The 13,227-nt window shown below is 39.5% G+C and overlaps 1 protein-coding gene across 1 annotated transcript in view; it reads left to right on the forward strand.

Moving 5' to 3' along the window:
- The window catches only part of LOC126240639 (caspase-1-like), a 127,416-nt gene extending 114,396 nt beyond the window's left edge, over positions 1 to 13,020 (forward strand). Inside the window, exon 6 of the mRNA XM_049947940.1 lies at positions 12,171 to 13,020. Coding sequence (XP_049803897.1) covers positions 12,171 to 12,409 — 239 coding nt within the window. The 3' untranslated portion in view covers positions 12,410 to 13,020. The remainder of the gene's footprint in view (positions 1 to 12,170) is intronic.
- Positions 13,021 to 13,227: the final 207 nt, after the last annotated feature.

The following is a 13,227-nucleotide window of genomic DNA, read 5'->3' on the forward strand; positions in this document are numbered from 1 at the left end:
ATGGTAGGCATCACATCACATTGGTGTGATAAGAGACATTAGGGTCTACATCGTCTGTTTATCGCTCCATTCCACGTATAAAATGTAGCCTCTTGTGTGGAATTTGTGGGAATGTTTATAATGCATTATCCCCAAGAAATAGAAACATAGGTCAATTATCCAGAATGAGATTTTCACTCTGCAGCGGAGTGTGCACTGATATGAAACTTCCTGGCAGATTAAAACTGTGTGCCCGACCGAGACTCGAACTCGGGACCTTTGCCTTTCACGGGCAAGTGCTCTACCATCTGAGCTACCGAAGCACAACTCACGCCCGGTACTCACAGCTTTACTTCTGCCAGTATCTCGTCTCCTACCTTCCAAACTTTACAGAAGCTCTTCTGCGAACCTTGCAGAACTAGCACTCCTGAAAGAAAGGATATAGCGGAGACATGGCTTAGCCACAGCCTGGGGGATGTTTCCAGAATGAGATTTTCACTCTGCAGCGGAGTGTGCGCTGATATGAAACTTCCTGGCAGATTAAAACTGTGTGCCCGACCGAGACTCGAACTCGGGACCTTTGCCTTTCGCGGGCAAGTGCTCTACCATCTGAGCTACCGAAGCACGACTCACGCCCGGTACTCACAGTAGAGCACTTGCCCACGAAAGGCAAAGGTCCCGAGTTCGAGTCTCGGTCGGGCACACAGTTTTAATCTGCCAGGAAGTTTCATAGGTCAATTAGTTACCTCATTTTTTATTACAGTTATTTAGAGCAGCATACTAGAGAGCAGTAATAATGGAAAATGCTATAAATGGCCTCTGGAAAATGGTGCTTTCCCCATGTAACGGGCATATACTTAGAGACAATGACTTTGCAGTATATCAGGAGTTTGACATATAAGATGCAAACAGCGGAGGAAGTGTGAGTTTAAGTGGTATCCAACCAGCTCCCACAACCGGCAAGCAACATCAACAGCCACCAACTGTAGTAAAAATCAGAATATGCTGAACCTGTTAAGTAGCTAAAATCATTTCCCCAAAGGGAACTTTTTGAATCAGTTCAGAGAGAAGAAAGCTGTAGCACAATCAAGGGAGAGAGAAACGAAAGTTTGATTCTGGAAAAAGGAAAAACACAAGAAACATAATCTTCCAGTCATTTGCAGTCTGATACACATTTTAGAATGCTTCAGATGTGCAATCTGAAGAAGACACTGAATGTATATTCTACAGTGGTCATACGTTAGAAGACTAATATTAAAAAAATGGGCACATTTCATGGAATACTATCCCGGGGCTGCCGAAGAATGTCAAATTCTGTTCTTCTTTTGGGCAGAAAATGTTGGATGGTTGGTAAGAAAGCGAATATTTTTTTAGGGTTTACCCGTTCTTGTATTGGTCGATATTAAGCATTTTCTTTGACCGTCTCATATTAGGACACAATTCTTATTTTGAGTCAAATTGACTTGTTTGTGCTTTTTTTGACTTTAACATTTATATTAAGTTTTAAGTAGCACAAATACAATAAATAAAATTTATAATGATTTCACGTAGATTTCCAATTGGAAACACATACAGTTATATAAAATTCTGTTACATAAAATAGATAATATGGATGAGGAAAGTTTTAAATAAGGGATGAGGCTAAGTATGAGATCCACCTATCATTGGCTTCAATTACCTGCCTCACTGGATGAGGCTTGGAGACGGTCAGCCCCTGGAACTATGTTTCATCTTTGAGACTCTTCTATGTGTAAAATACTAAGTCCCGCAGTTGGCCATGGGTGTGGGGTCAGTGTTGGCCAATGCTAGTTCATGTGATGCTTCATTTTGGATCATGAATTTTCAGTGGGTTAAGGTCTAGTGCTTGAACAGGTCAGTCAGTCAGGTCAATGCCAGTTTGTTGCAAAAACCATTGCTGAACAGTTCAACTCGTGCGAACTGATGAGTGGTTCTGCTGAAACTCAGCACCACAATATGTTTCATGACATGTGCATAGTGTTTTGTGGTGAGAAATTTGGTGAAGTGACCCTGCCCCATCTGATGATATCTACCGCCAGCACGAGACTATAGTTTGCCAACACAAAAATGTTGCACCACATATTGTTGGCCATAGCCTGTAGACCTTCATTGGATGCTCATTCACTGAGTTGTGTATTGACTCACCTGAAAAGATGACATGGTGGCAGTCACAGTCTACATTCAATTCAGTGGAGGCAAGCATATAAAGTTTGTGAAAGTCATTGGGGGCCTCTTAGCAGCCCTATATGGCCTAAGGCCAACATTCTGTAAGTGGCTGCAAACGGTTTTCTAGCATCCAGGGAAATTGGTCTCATCCTTGAGTTGGATTGTGTTTGAAAATGAATGTTCCATGTAGGTGTCAGTTAACATATTGTCTTGCGTTGATACTTTTCCTAAGCCAGTTACTTCTGTTTCCGCCACTCCTTTATCATTTCTGAGCACTACAAACTCAAGCTCTGAACCCGGCTGCCAATTCACATGCAGAGAAACCATCATACTGGTCGTGTGCCAGGACGCTATCTCTCGTGGCCTGTGTACATGCTGCCACTAAATGACTGACTGTCCTATACCCATCTGTGGTACAGTGTGTTATCACACTTGGCATATGAAGCATGTTTCTAAAGTTCTGCCCTCCGTTAAATGGAACTGAAGAAAATTATTTATTTTACAAAATACCTTTACAGGCCTTCAATATAATCTCCTTTCTTGCTTATGATAGCTTCCCAGCATTTTCGCAACTTCTGTATTCCCGATAGGGCACCTATATAGAATGAGATTTTGACTGTGCAGTGGAGTGTGCGCTGATATGAAACTTCCTGGCACATTAAAACTGTGTACCGGACTGACACTTAAACTCGGGACCTTTGCCTTTCACGGGCAAACTGAGCTACCCAAGCACGACTCATGACCCATCCTCACAGTTTGGTAGGTAGGAGATGAGGTACTAACAGAATTGAAGCTGTGAGGACGGGTTGTGAGTTGTGCTTGGGTAGCTCAGTTGGTAGAGCACTTGCCCGGGAAAGACAAAGGTCCCAAGTTAGAGTCTTGGTCCGGCACACAGCTTTAATCTGCCAGGAAGTTTCAGGGAATCTTCATCATTGAGCTGTCTGGTTACTTGGGTCGCCTCACTGGAAGCTTCATGAATTGTATCCAAACATTTCCCATGGAGTTGTTCTTCCATTGTGGGAAACAAATCAAAATCCAGTGGTCTCATCTCAGGACTGTGTGGTGGGTGGGGCAGTCTTTACCATCCATATTTGTTGAGCGTTTCTTTCACTGTTATGGGGGTATGCTATACTGTGTCATAGTGCAAAATGAGGACACCAGCTGCAAGCATGTTAAGTTGACAGGCTTCCATGGCTGGTGCCATTTTGGATAAAATAATTTTGTGCACTGGGCTGCATCATTGTAAACTACTAAAACAACTAAACTGTCAATGTTTCAAGTATCTTGCTGCGGTATGAAACACCCTGAAGAGGAATGCAGCAAGTCAGTCAAAATGTTGGCAGTTTAGTCGTTTTAGTAGCTTACAATTATGCGACCCAATACTCAAAATTATTTTATGCAAGATATCACTCCTTCATTGACGAATTTTTGTGCATGAAACATTTTGCAGAAGCAGCCTGTTAGTAAGCACCTACAGACATGCCCTGGGGCAATCTTATCTGTAGCTATGACTCCATTCATGTCATATGCAAAGATCATCATCAGTTTCATCTTTGATTGTTGGCAACAGAATTTTTTTCAGGTGTGGAGAGTCAGAACTCTTCCATTGTGAAAAATGAGACTGCAGTTCTGGCTCAAAATCTAGTATATAGGCTGCATCAAATGCAGCAATGTTTTCAGGAAGTGTTCTCCTTTTGCTCGATAACAGTGAAGCAGTTCATCTGTGATTATTTTACGACCTGCTTTGTGCTGTTCACTGAGACCATATGGAACCCATCTGGCAGCAAATTTTCTCATTTTTAATTTTTCAGTTACGATTCTGTAAACCAAACTGACAGATGTTGTGGCATCATATGCAATTTTGTCACATGTTTTTCTCAATCGTCTCTCAAATTGTCATTAACAATAACCGGAGAGGTGTAATCTGTTGCAGCTGATGATCTTGCACTTCTTGTTTTGTCTTCAGTGCTTACCTGGTCTTCACGGAAATGAGCAAACCACTGATACTGTGCTACAATCCACTACACTATTCCCATACATCTCACTCAAAGTGTTATATATTTCCATTATGTTCTTCCCATGTAGGGATTTAATTTTGATGTAGGAATGCTGATCACTACATGTAATCCGACTTGCCTCAGTTTCAGCTTCCATTTTAAAAGTAAATCACTCATGACATACCCATGCAAACCCGCAACAAGCATGCAACTGCCATGAGCTCACAACTGACATGAATTTCAACATTATCAAGCCATAGTAATGGTCACCCAAGGGCAGTGTGCAAGAGTTTTGAACTGACTCTTGTGTCTGGGCTATATTCATGTTATGCCTGCAACATATCACTAAACAATACAATGTAAAAAAAGCTGACAATACAATGAAAAAAAAGCTGTGTCTAGGGGATGCAAACACTAATTACTTCAGTGGAATTCAAGAGTGTGATATATATCAGAGAGTGAGAGTTATCTACATACATTTGGAATAAACTTCTGATAATATTGTATGCCCCCCATGAACCATGGACCTTGCCGTTGGTGGGGAGGCTTGCGTGCCTCAGCGATACAGATGGCCGTACCGTAGGTGCAACCACAACGGAGGGGTATCTGTTGAGATGCCAGACAAACATGTGGTTCCTGAAGAGGGGCAGCAGCCTTTTCAGTAGTTGCAGGGGCAACAGTCTGGATGATTGACTGATCTGGCCTTGTAACATTAACCAAAACGGCCTTGCTGTGCTGGTACTGCGAACAGCTGAAAGCAAGGGGAAACTACAGCAGTAATTTTTCCCGAGGACATGCAGCTTTACTGTATTATTAAATGATGATGGCGTCCTCTTGGGTGAAATATTCCGGAGGTAAAATAGTCCCCCATTCGGATCTCCGGGCGGGGACTACTCAGGAGGACGTCGTTATCAGGAGAAAGAAAACTGGCGTTCTACGGATCGGAGCGTGGAATGTCAGATCCCTTAATCGGGCAGGTAGGGTAGAAAATTTAAAAATGGAAATGGATAGGTTAAAGTTAGATATAGTGGGAATTAGTGAAGTTCGGTGGCAGGAGGAACAAGACTTTTGGTGAGGTGATTGCAGGGTTATAGATACAAAATCAAATAGGGGTAATGCAGGAGTAGGTTTAATAATGAATAAAAAAATAGGAGTGTGGGTTAGCTACTACAAACAGCATAGTGAACGCATTATTGTGGCCAAGATAGACACAAAGCCCATGCCTACTACAGTAGTACAAGTTTATATGCCAACTAGCTCTGCAGATGATGAAGAAATAGATGAAATGTATGACGAGGTAAAAGAAATTATTCAGATTGTGAAGGGAGACGAAAATTTAATAGTCATGGGTGACTGGAATTCGTCAGTAGGAAAAGGGAGAGAAGGAAACATAGTAGGTGAATATGGATTGGGGGGAAGAAATGAAAGAGGAAGCCGCCTTGTAGAATTTTGCACAGAGCATAACTTAATCATAGCTAACACTTGGTTCAAGAATCATAAAAGAAGGTTGTATACCTGGAAGAATCCTGGAGATACTAAAAGGTATCAGATAGATTATATAATGGTAAGACAGAGATTTAGGAACCAGGTTTTAAATTGTAAGACTTTTCCTGGGGCATATGTGCACTCTGATCACAATCTATTGGTTATGAACTGCAGATTGAAACTGGAGAAACTGCAAAAAGGTGGGAATTTAAGGAGATGGGACTTAGATAAACTGAAAGAACCAGAGGTGGTAGAGAGTTTCAGGGAGAGCATAAGGGAACAATTGACAGGAATGGGGGAAAGAAATACAGTAGAAGAAGAATGGCTAGCTCTGAGGGATGAAGTAGTGAAGGCAGCAGACGATCAAGTAGGTAAAAAGACGAGGGCTAATAGAAATCCTTGGGGAACAGAAGAAATATTGAATTTAATTGACGAAAGGAGAAAATATAAAAATGCAGTAAATGAAGCAGGCAAAAAGGAATACAAACGTCTCAAAAATGATATCGACAGAAAGTGCAAAATGGCTAAGCAGGGATGGCTAGAGGACAAATGTAAGGATGTAGAGGCTTGTCTCACTAGGGGTAAGATAGATACTGCCTACAGGAAAATTAAAGAGACGTTTGGAGAGAAGAGAACCACTTGTATGAATATCAAGAGCTCAGATGGCAACCCAGTTCTAAGCAAAGAAGGGAAGGCAGAAAGGTGGAAGGAGTATATAGAGAGTTTATACAAGGGCGATGTACTTGAGGACAATATTTTGGAAATGGAAGAGGATGTAGATGAATGCGAAATGTGAGATAAGATACTGCGTGAAGAGTTTGACAGAGCACTGAAAGACCTGAGTCGAAACAAGGCCCCAGGAGTAGACAACATTCCATTAGAACTACTGACGGCCTTGGGAGAGCCAGACCTGACAAAACTCTACCATCTGGTGAGCAAGATGTATGAGACAGGCGAAATACCCTCAGACTTCAAGAAGAATATAATAATTCCAATCCCAAAGAAAGCAGGTGTTGACAGATGTGAAAATTACCGAACTATCAGTTTAATAAGGCACAGCTGCAAAATACTAACGCGAATTCTTTACAGACGAATGGAAAAACTGGTAGAAGCGGACCTCGGGGAAGATCAGTTTGGATTCCGTAGAAATGTTGGAACACGTGAGGCAATACTAAGCTTACGACTTATCTTAGAAGAAAGATTAAGAAAAGGCAAACCTACGTTTCTAGCATTTGTAGACTTAGAGAAAGCTTTTGACAATGTTAACTGGAATACTCTCTTTCAAATTCTGAAGGTGGCAGGAGTAAAATACAGGGAGCGAAAGGCTATTTACAATTTGTACAGAAACCAGATGGCAGTTATAAGAGTCGAGGGGCATGAAAGGGAAGCAGTGGTTGGGAAAGGAGTGAGACAGGGTTGTAACCTCTACCCGATGTTATTCAATCTGTATATTGAGCAAGCAGTGAAGGAAACAAAAGAAAAATTCGGAGTAGGTATTAAAATTCATGGAGAAGAAGTAAAAACTTTGAGGTTCGCTGATGACATTGTAATTCTGTCAGAGACAGCAAAGGACTTGGAAGAGCAGTTGAACGGAATGGACAGTGTCTTGAAAGGAGGATATAACATGAACATCAACAAAAGCAAAACGAGGATAATGGAATGTAGTCAAATTAAGTCGGGTGATGCTGAGGGAATTAGATTAGGAAATGAGACACTTAAAGTAGTAAAGGAGTTTTGCTATTTAGGGAGTAAAATAACTGATGATGGTCGAAGTAGAGAGGATATAAAATGTAGACTGGCAATGGCAAGGAAAGCGTTTCTCAAGAAGAGAAATTTGTTAACATCGAGTATAGATTTAAGTTTCAGGAAGTCGTTTCTGAAAGTATTTGTATGGAGTGTAGCCATGTATGGAAGTGAAACATGGACGATAACTAGTTTGGACAAGAAGAGAATAGAAGCTTTCGAAATGTGGTGCTACAGAAGAATGCTGAAGATAAGGTGAGTAGATCACGTAACTAATGAGGAGGTATTGAATAGGATTGGGGAGAAGAGGAGTTTGTGGCATAGCTTGACTAGAAGAAGGGGTCGGTTGGTAGGACATGTTTTGAGGCATCAAGGGATCACAAATTTAGCATTGGAGGGCAGCGTGGAGGGTAAAAATCGTAGAGGGAGACCAAGAGATGAATACACTAAGCAGATTCAGAAGGATGTAGGTTGCAGTAGGTACTGGGAGATGAAGAAGCTTGCACAGGATAGAGTAGCATGGAGAGCTGCATCAAACCAGTCTCAGGACTGAAGACCACAACAACAACAATATTGTATGAGTGCACCAGCAGTTTTTTTTGTAGACAATGCACAACCTAATTACATTTTTGTCTGTGTCCTGCACCATTGTCTTAAAACCCAAATATATAACATAGAAATTTTTCTCAAACACTTATTTAGTAGACAGATTCATTGGAGATGGGAAAAGACTGGACAATATGTAAAATAAGTGGATAAAATCACATAGGATAATGATGCAGGCTAAACCTGATGTTTAAAGTTCAAACCAAATGATGTTTATTAATTAAATTTTACACGCACATGAGAATGTTGGCCTCTTACAGATTTGTGGATATAGTTAAAAACAATTAAACAATGATTAATTTATGCAGTTTAAGCAGAACATCAAATATATGAGGAAAGTTATTCTACTACACTGTAATTCACAAAATCAGTAGCAAACATTCAAAGTTCAAAAGTGCAGTTCCCCACTATCAATGATGAAGTAAATTAAAGTCCTTTACCATCAAAAACCATTGTGAAGACATACAACTAGTCTGCCACCCATCTACTTAAGCATGAACTGCAGTGAATAATCACATTTGACAGCTGCCACAAATCCCATAAACGAAATTAAAGTTCTACTAAGTCCACAAAAGTTTTAAAGTATCTACCTCATGTGTGGCTCCTGGGTGCCATAGCCTCTTCACAAAAACACTCACCATCACCAACAAAACGCTCACCAACAAAAGACCTTGTATGCACAGCCCACACTTGAATATTGTCTGTGGTATCATTCATTACTGAACCGAACTTGGTTACTTCAACAGTGACCATCTTTCAGTATTAAGGATAATTACATACATATGCAATACACTAGAACAGAGAATAAATTGGTATGACTATTTAATGACATCTCATTAAAATATTGACACGTAAGTTATTAACAAGTTCTGGAATGCCATTCTACATCCAGCCTTGCAATGTGTTCAGACTTACAGAACATTACAAATACTTGTCAAATAAGATTTTTCATCCATTAGGAATATTATTTAAGGATATGGGAAACCCATACTGTATTCATATTACATGTAACTGTGGAGAATTTTTAGTAAAGACAAAATATGCATATCAGTTTTGTAAACTTGCCTACAATTGTTTACGCATCTGCCTTCTTTTGAAAGTACAAACCAATGGAAATTCCTATATGGAATAATATGTAAAATAAAGGAAAGGTATCCTTTCATCTATAGCTGACTGGTGTGTGGTGTATAGAAACATGCAATAGAAAACAGTATTTAGAATAGCATTTGAGCTTTTGCTCTTTCTCTAGTAGAAGTACACACGGTGACACAGACTCTTTAATGCAAATGACGACAGCCACGGCAAGACTGACTGCTAATTATTAATGACATTTGCTTGGTCAAGTGGAAGTGGGCATGGCGTAGGGAAGGACTTATGATGCAAAGAGGTGATAGTGGGATAGTGTGACGCAGTCTTTCGACAAATGACTCTGGGGCTGCACAACACTATGAAGGGAGTCAGAGGGTAGAGCACACAAGAGGTACAGAGAAGGACACGGTTAAGGCAAAGCAAGAGAGTGGAAAACAGGTTAGCTCAGGTTGAGGCCAGGGGTTGAGAGAGTGAAGGATATGCTGCAGAAATAATTCCCATCTGCGTCATTCAGACAAACAAGTGCTGGAACAGAGTATCCAAACAGCTCGTGTAGTGAAGCAGCTGTTGATGAAACTTCCTGGCAGATTGAAACTGTGTGCCGGACCGAGACTCGAACTCGAGTTCGAGTCTCGGTCTGGCACACAGTTTTAATCTGCCAGGAAGTTTCATATCAGTGCACACTCTGCTGTAGAGTGAAAATTTCATTCCAGCTGGTGATGATTGTATTGTGATGCACAACATGTCTGGCAGTGGAGTGGTAAACATTTCCTGTTCTGTTACCACCAATCTCCTTGTTGGTCACTGTGGATGTGACATTCTCATATACCAACATCCCCCATGCCCGTGGCTTTGTGACCGTGGAACACTACCTTTCCCATTGTTGTCCTGACACCAAACCCCCAGCTCTTCTGTAATCTCTTAGCCAACCACATCCTAATCCTCAATTATACCTTTTTCGATGGCCAAGACTATAAACAAATCTTTGGTACTGCCATGGGTACTCGCAGGGCACCATCATATGCCTACTTAATTTTGGACCATCTGAAGGAATTCTTCCTAGCCAGTCAGCACCCAAAACCCCTTCTTTAATTCAGATCTGTTGATGAAATTTTTATGGTCTGGACTCATGGCAGGGAGAGCCTTTGCTCTTTTCTCCATAACCTCAACACCTACTCCCAAGTCCACTTCATCTAGCCCTTATATCAGTGAGCCACCTTCCTGAATGTCGATCTCCACCTCACAGATGGCTCTACAAATATGTCTGTTGATATCAAGCACACCAGCCACCAGCAGTACCTCTGCTATAGCAGCTGGTATCTGTTTGTGACCAGGCAAGCTAGAATCTCTTTACTTCCTCTCTTGTTTTGCCATCTGCCTCCTTAAATTCATTTTTTCATTTTTGACTAATTACTATTAACATACATGAGTATAATCGGCATTTTCATAAAAGATAAAGGTTGGCCCTCAGTTTTAAAGAATATAGCACCAGATCTAATTTTGTGCTTAGATTTGTGTATGTCTTCAATTTCCCAATTTATTTTGTCTATTCCTAGTTAATATCTTTTGTTATAGGGTAAAATCAGCAATTTTTCCATGACTTAGGTTCTATTGTTGACTTATATACAAATAAAATTCTGTGCTAATTATAAACATTTGGGAGATGAAACAATAGTATCATTTAAGTATTTATTTGGCTTTACTAGGAAACATTTTGGCAAAACCGGCTCTTAATTAATTCGAAAATAATTATCAGGTTTGTCAAAAGTATTGTTTGTATAACTATATCTGTTAATTTCATCATTTAAACAAATAATTCGGCCTAAGCCTTGTAGTAGAAGAAACCATTAAAAAGAAGGAGTTTTTCTATATATTCAGTTAATTGAATGAGCTACATTTTCATTGTAATTTCTGTAAATTAAACATCGAACAATGTATAGTTTCAGTAGCTATTATTGTGAGGATATATAAAGACACAGTTTTTGGTCCTGAGACAGTCAGTTCACAGCCGATTTTCAGACGAGAAACCTGTATTGGTTAGATCAACAGTAATGCATCAACTTAACCATGAAATAAATGCAACACAAATAGGCCATGTGTTAAAACAAAGACAGTGTCTGTTCAATAGTGTCACATGTACCATATTATTCTGCAAGAACTGTGTGGTTATGTTTTTACTGCTCATAGATGTTCAACGGTAAACTATTGTAGCAGTATGCTGACATATGCCTGCAAACTATTAATGAGGCTTATCAAAAATTAGCCAATAGTGAGTTGGCCATATTAACTGTCTATTATTGGGGGGTTGTGAACAATGAAAGTAAAGAACTGTGCAACTGTTGGCGACATCATCTACAGTAGTCAGTGTTGAACTTCCACCGCCTCATCTTTCAGGCAGTATAGCAACACAGTATGTCAACACTGAGGACTATCAACGAAGAAATAAAGCACATATGGTGCCCATCCAGGTGAGGACTAATATATTTGGGCACTATAAATTAGGAATCGCGAACTTTGAACAGTGAACTCAAGAACGGTTTACAGTGGAGAGATTTTAACAAAGGAAGTGCAACAGCCAATCAGCGCATGGGTTTCAGGGCCACAGTATGCCTCTCTTCATCTGTAACCCCCCCCCCTCTCCTTTCCTTCCCTTTTTTGGTACCCCCACTTTCCCGCTCTCTACTTCTTATATGACCTACCCAACCTTAAATTTAATGAAAGATAGGTAATGTTGAATTATGTATGTTTTCAATTTTCTTCTGAGTTTGTAGGATTACCATTTTGTTACTTTATTAGATAGATGCTTGTTGAATACTTCCACACCAGAGTACAAAATTCTGCTCTGAACCCTAGACAAGGAGGGAAAGTCTGCATGAAAATTATTTTTGTTTCTTTTATTGTGATTTTGTAGATCAATTAAGTTGAAAGTTCTTTTTATTATCAGCCACTTAGAAACCGTTAGGAAGTACACATACTATTTTTTTACATATGCATATGTTTGTTCAGTTTGCAAAACTATGCAAAACCAGGTAATACTGGTTGTGTTGTAAGTCAGTCTGTGATTAAACACTGGTTTCTTTAATCTAGGGTACTGTTCATCGACCATCACTACCCATGGTTCGCTGTTCGTGAAGGCTCTCTGCTCGGAGCTGCGAAGTCGAGGAACTAAACTTGATATCCTGACACTTTTGACATTTGTGTGTCAGCGTGTTGTGATTGACTTTGAATCCATTACACCTAATAACAATATTATGCATGGGCAGAAGGAAGTACCTTGCATCACATCATTACTGACAAGATTATTGTGTTTTGAGGAGAAGAAGTAAGATAACATTAGTTATAGAATTCGTATGTGCTAAAATTTTGTTGTGTTGCACTTACGGCTGTAACAGCTCCGAGTTTGATAGTTTGTAAAAAATGGCACATTCAGAAGTGCAAAATGCCATTTTATTTATTTTGTGACTAGAGGAATTTCGGCCAATATATTTTTATATGATAGTTAAAAAAAAATGTAAAAGTTGCAATTTTACATATTGGCCAAAACAGTTTTGTAATGCAAAGGAAGTATTTGTGGCATTACAGTTAACAGAGTAATGTACATTTGAGCCTTTTTCTGTGGTAAGTATTTAATCCACATATTTTCTCTTTTGTGTACCAGTTCACTGAAACTATCATGCTTGTTTTGTAATATTTGTTGCTTTCCAATGAAGTAATGAAAATGTACTGGGTAATATGAAAAGAAATAAACTATGAAAATATGTTACAGCTTTGGGTACTCTGGAACTTGAAGATTTTTTATTATCTAATTGACCAGTGTAAATGTTCCTGCAGTTTGTAATTTTTTTTCCCTAAATGTTTGTGTTGGAATGTAGATTATTGTAATATAAACTACACATGTAGAAACCACTTGTAGTTGCGATTTATGTTCTCTAATGTACTCAAAGTCTCAAATGTTAATGTTATTGTTGATACTGCTTGTAACAAATTAGACCTTTTCACAGTAGTATTTGTGTGCAGTTCTTAATCACATTTAATTTCTTATTTCCTTCTAATAGCAATTTCTGCAAACAAAAAAATTTGCTCCAACATATAATTAATCTTATTTCTCAATTTTCATTTTCAGTAATACCACATACAGTTAGCT

This window comes from Schistocerca nitens, chromosome 1 (genome assembly GCF_023898315.1).
Source record: "Schistocerca nitens isolate TAMUIC-IGC-003100 chromosome 1, iqSchNite1.1, whole genome shotgun sequence".
Classification (NCBI taxonomy): Eukaryota; Metazoa; Arthropoda; class Insecta; order Orthoptera; family Acrididae; genus Schistocerca; species Schistocerca nitens.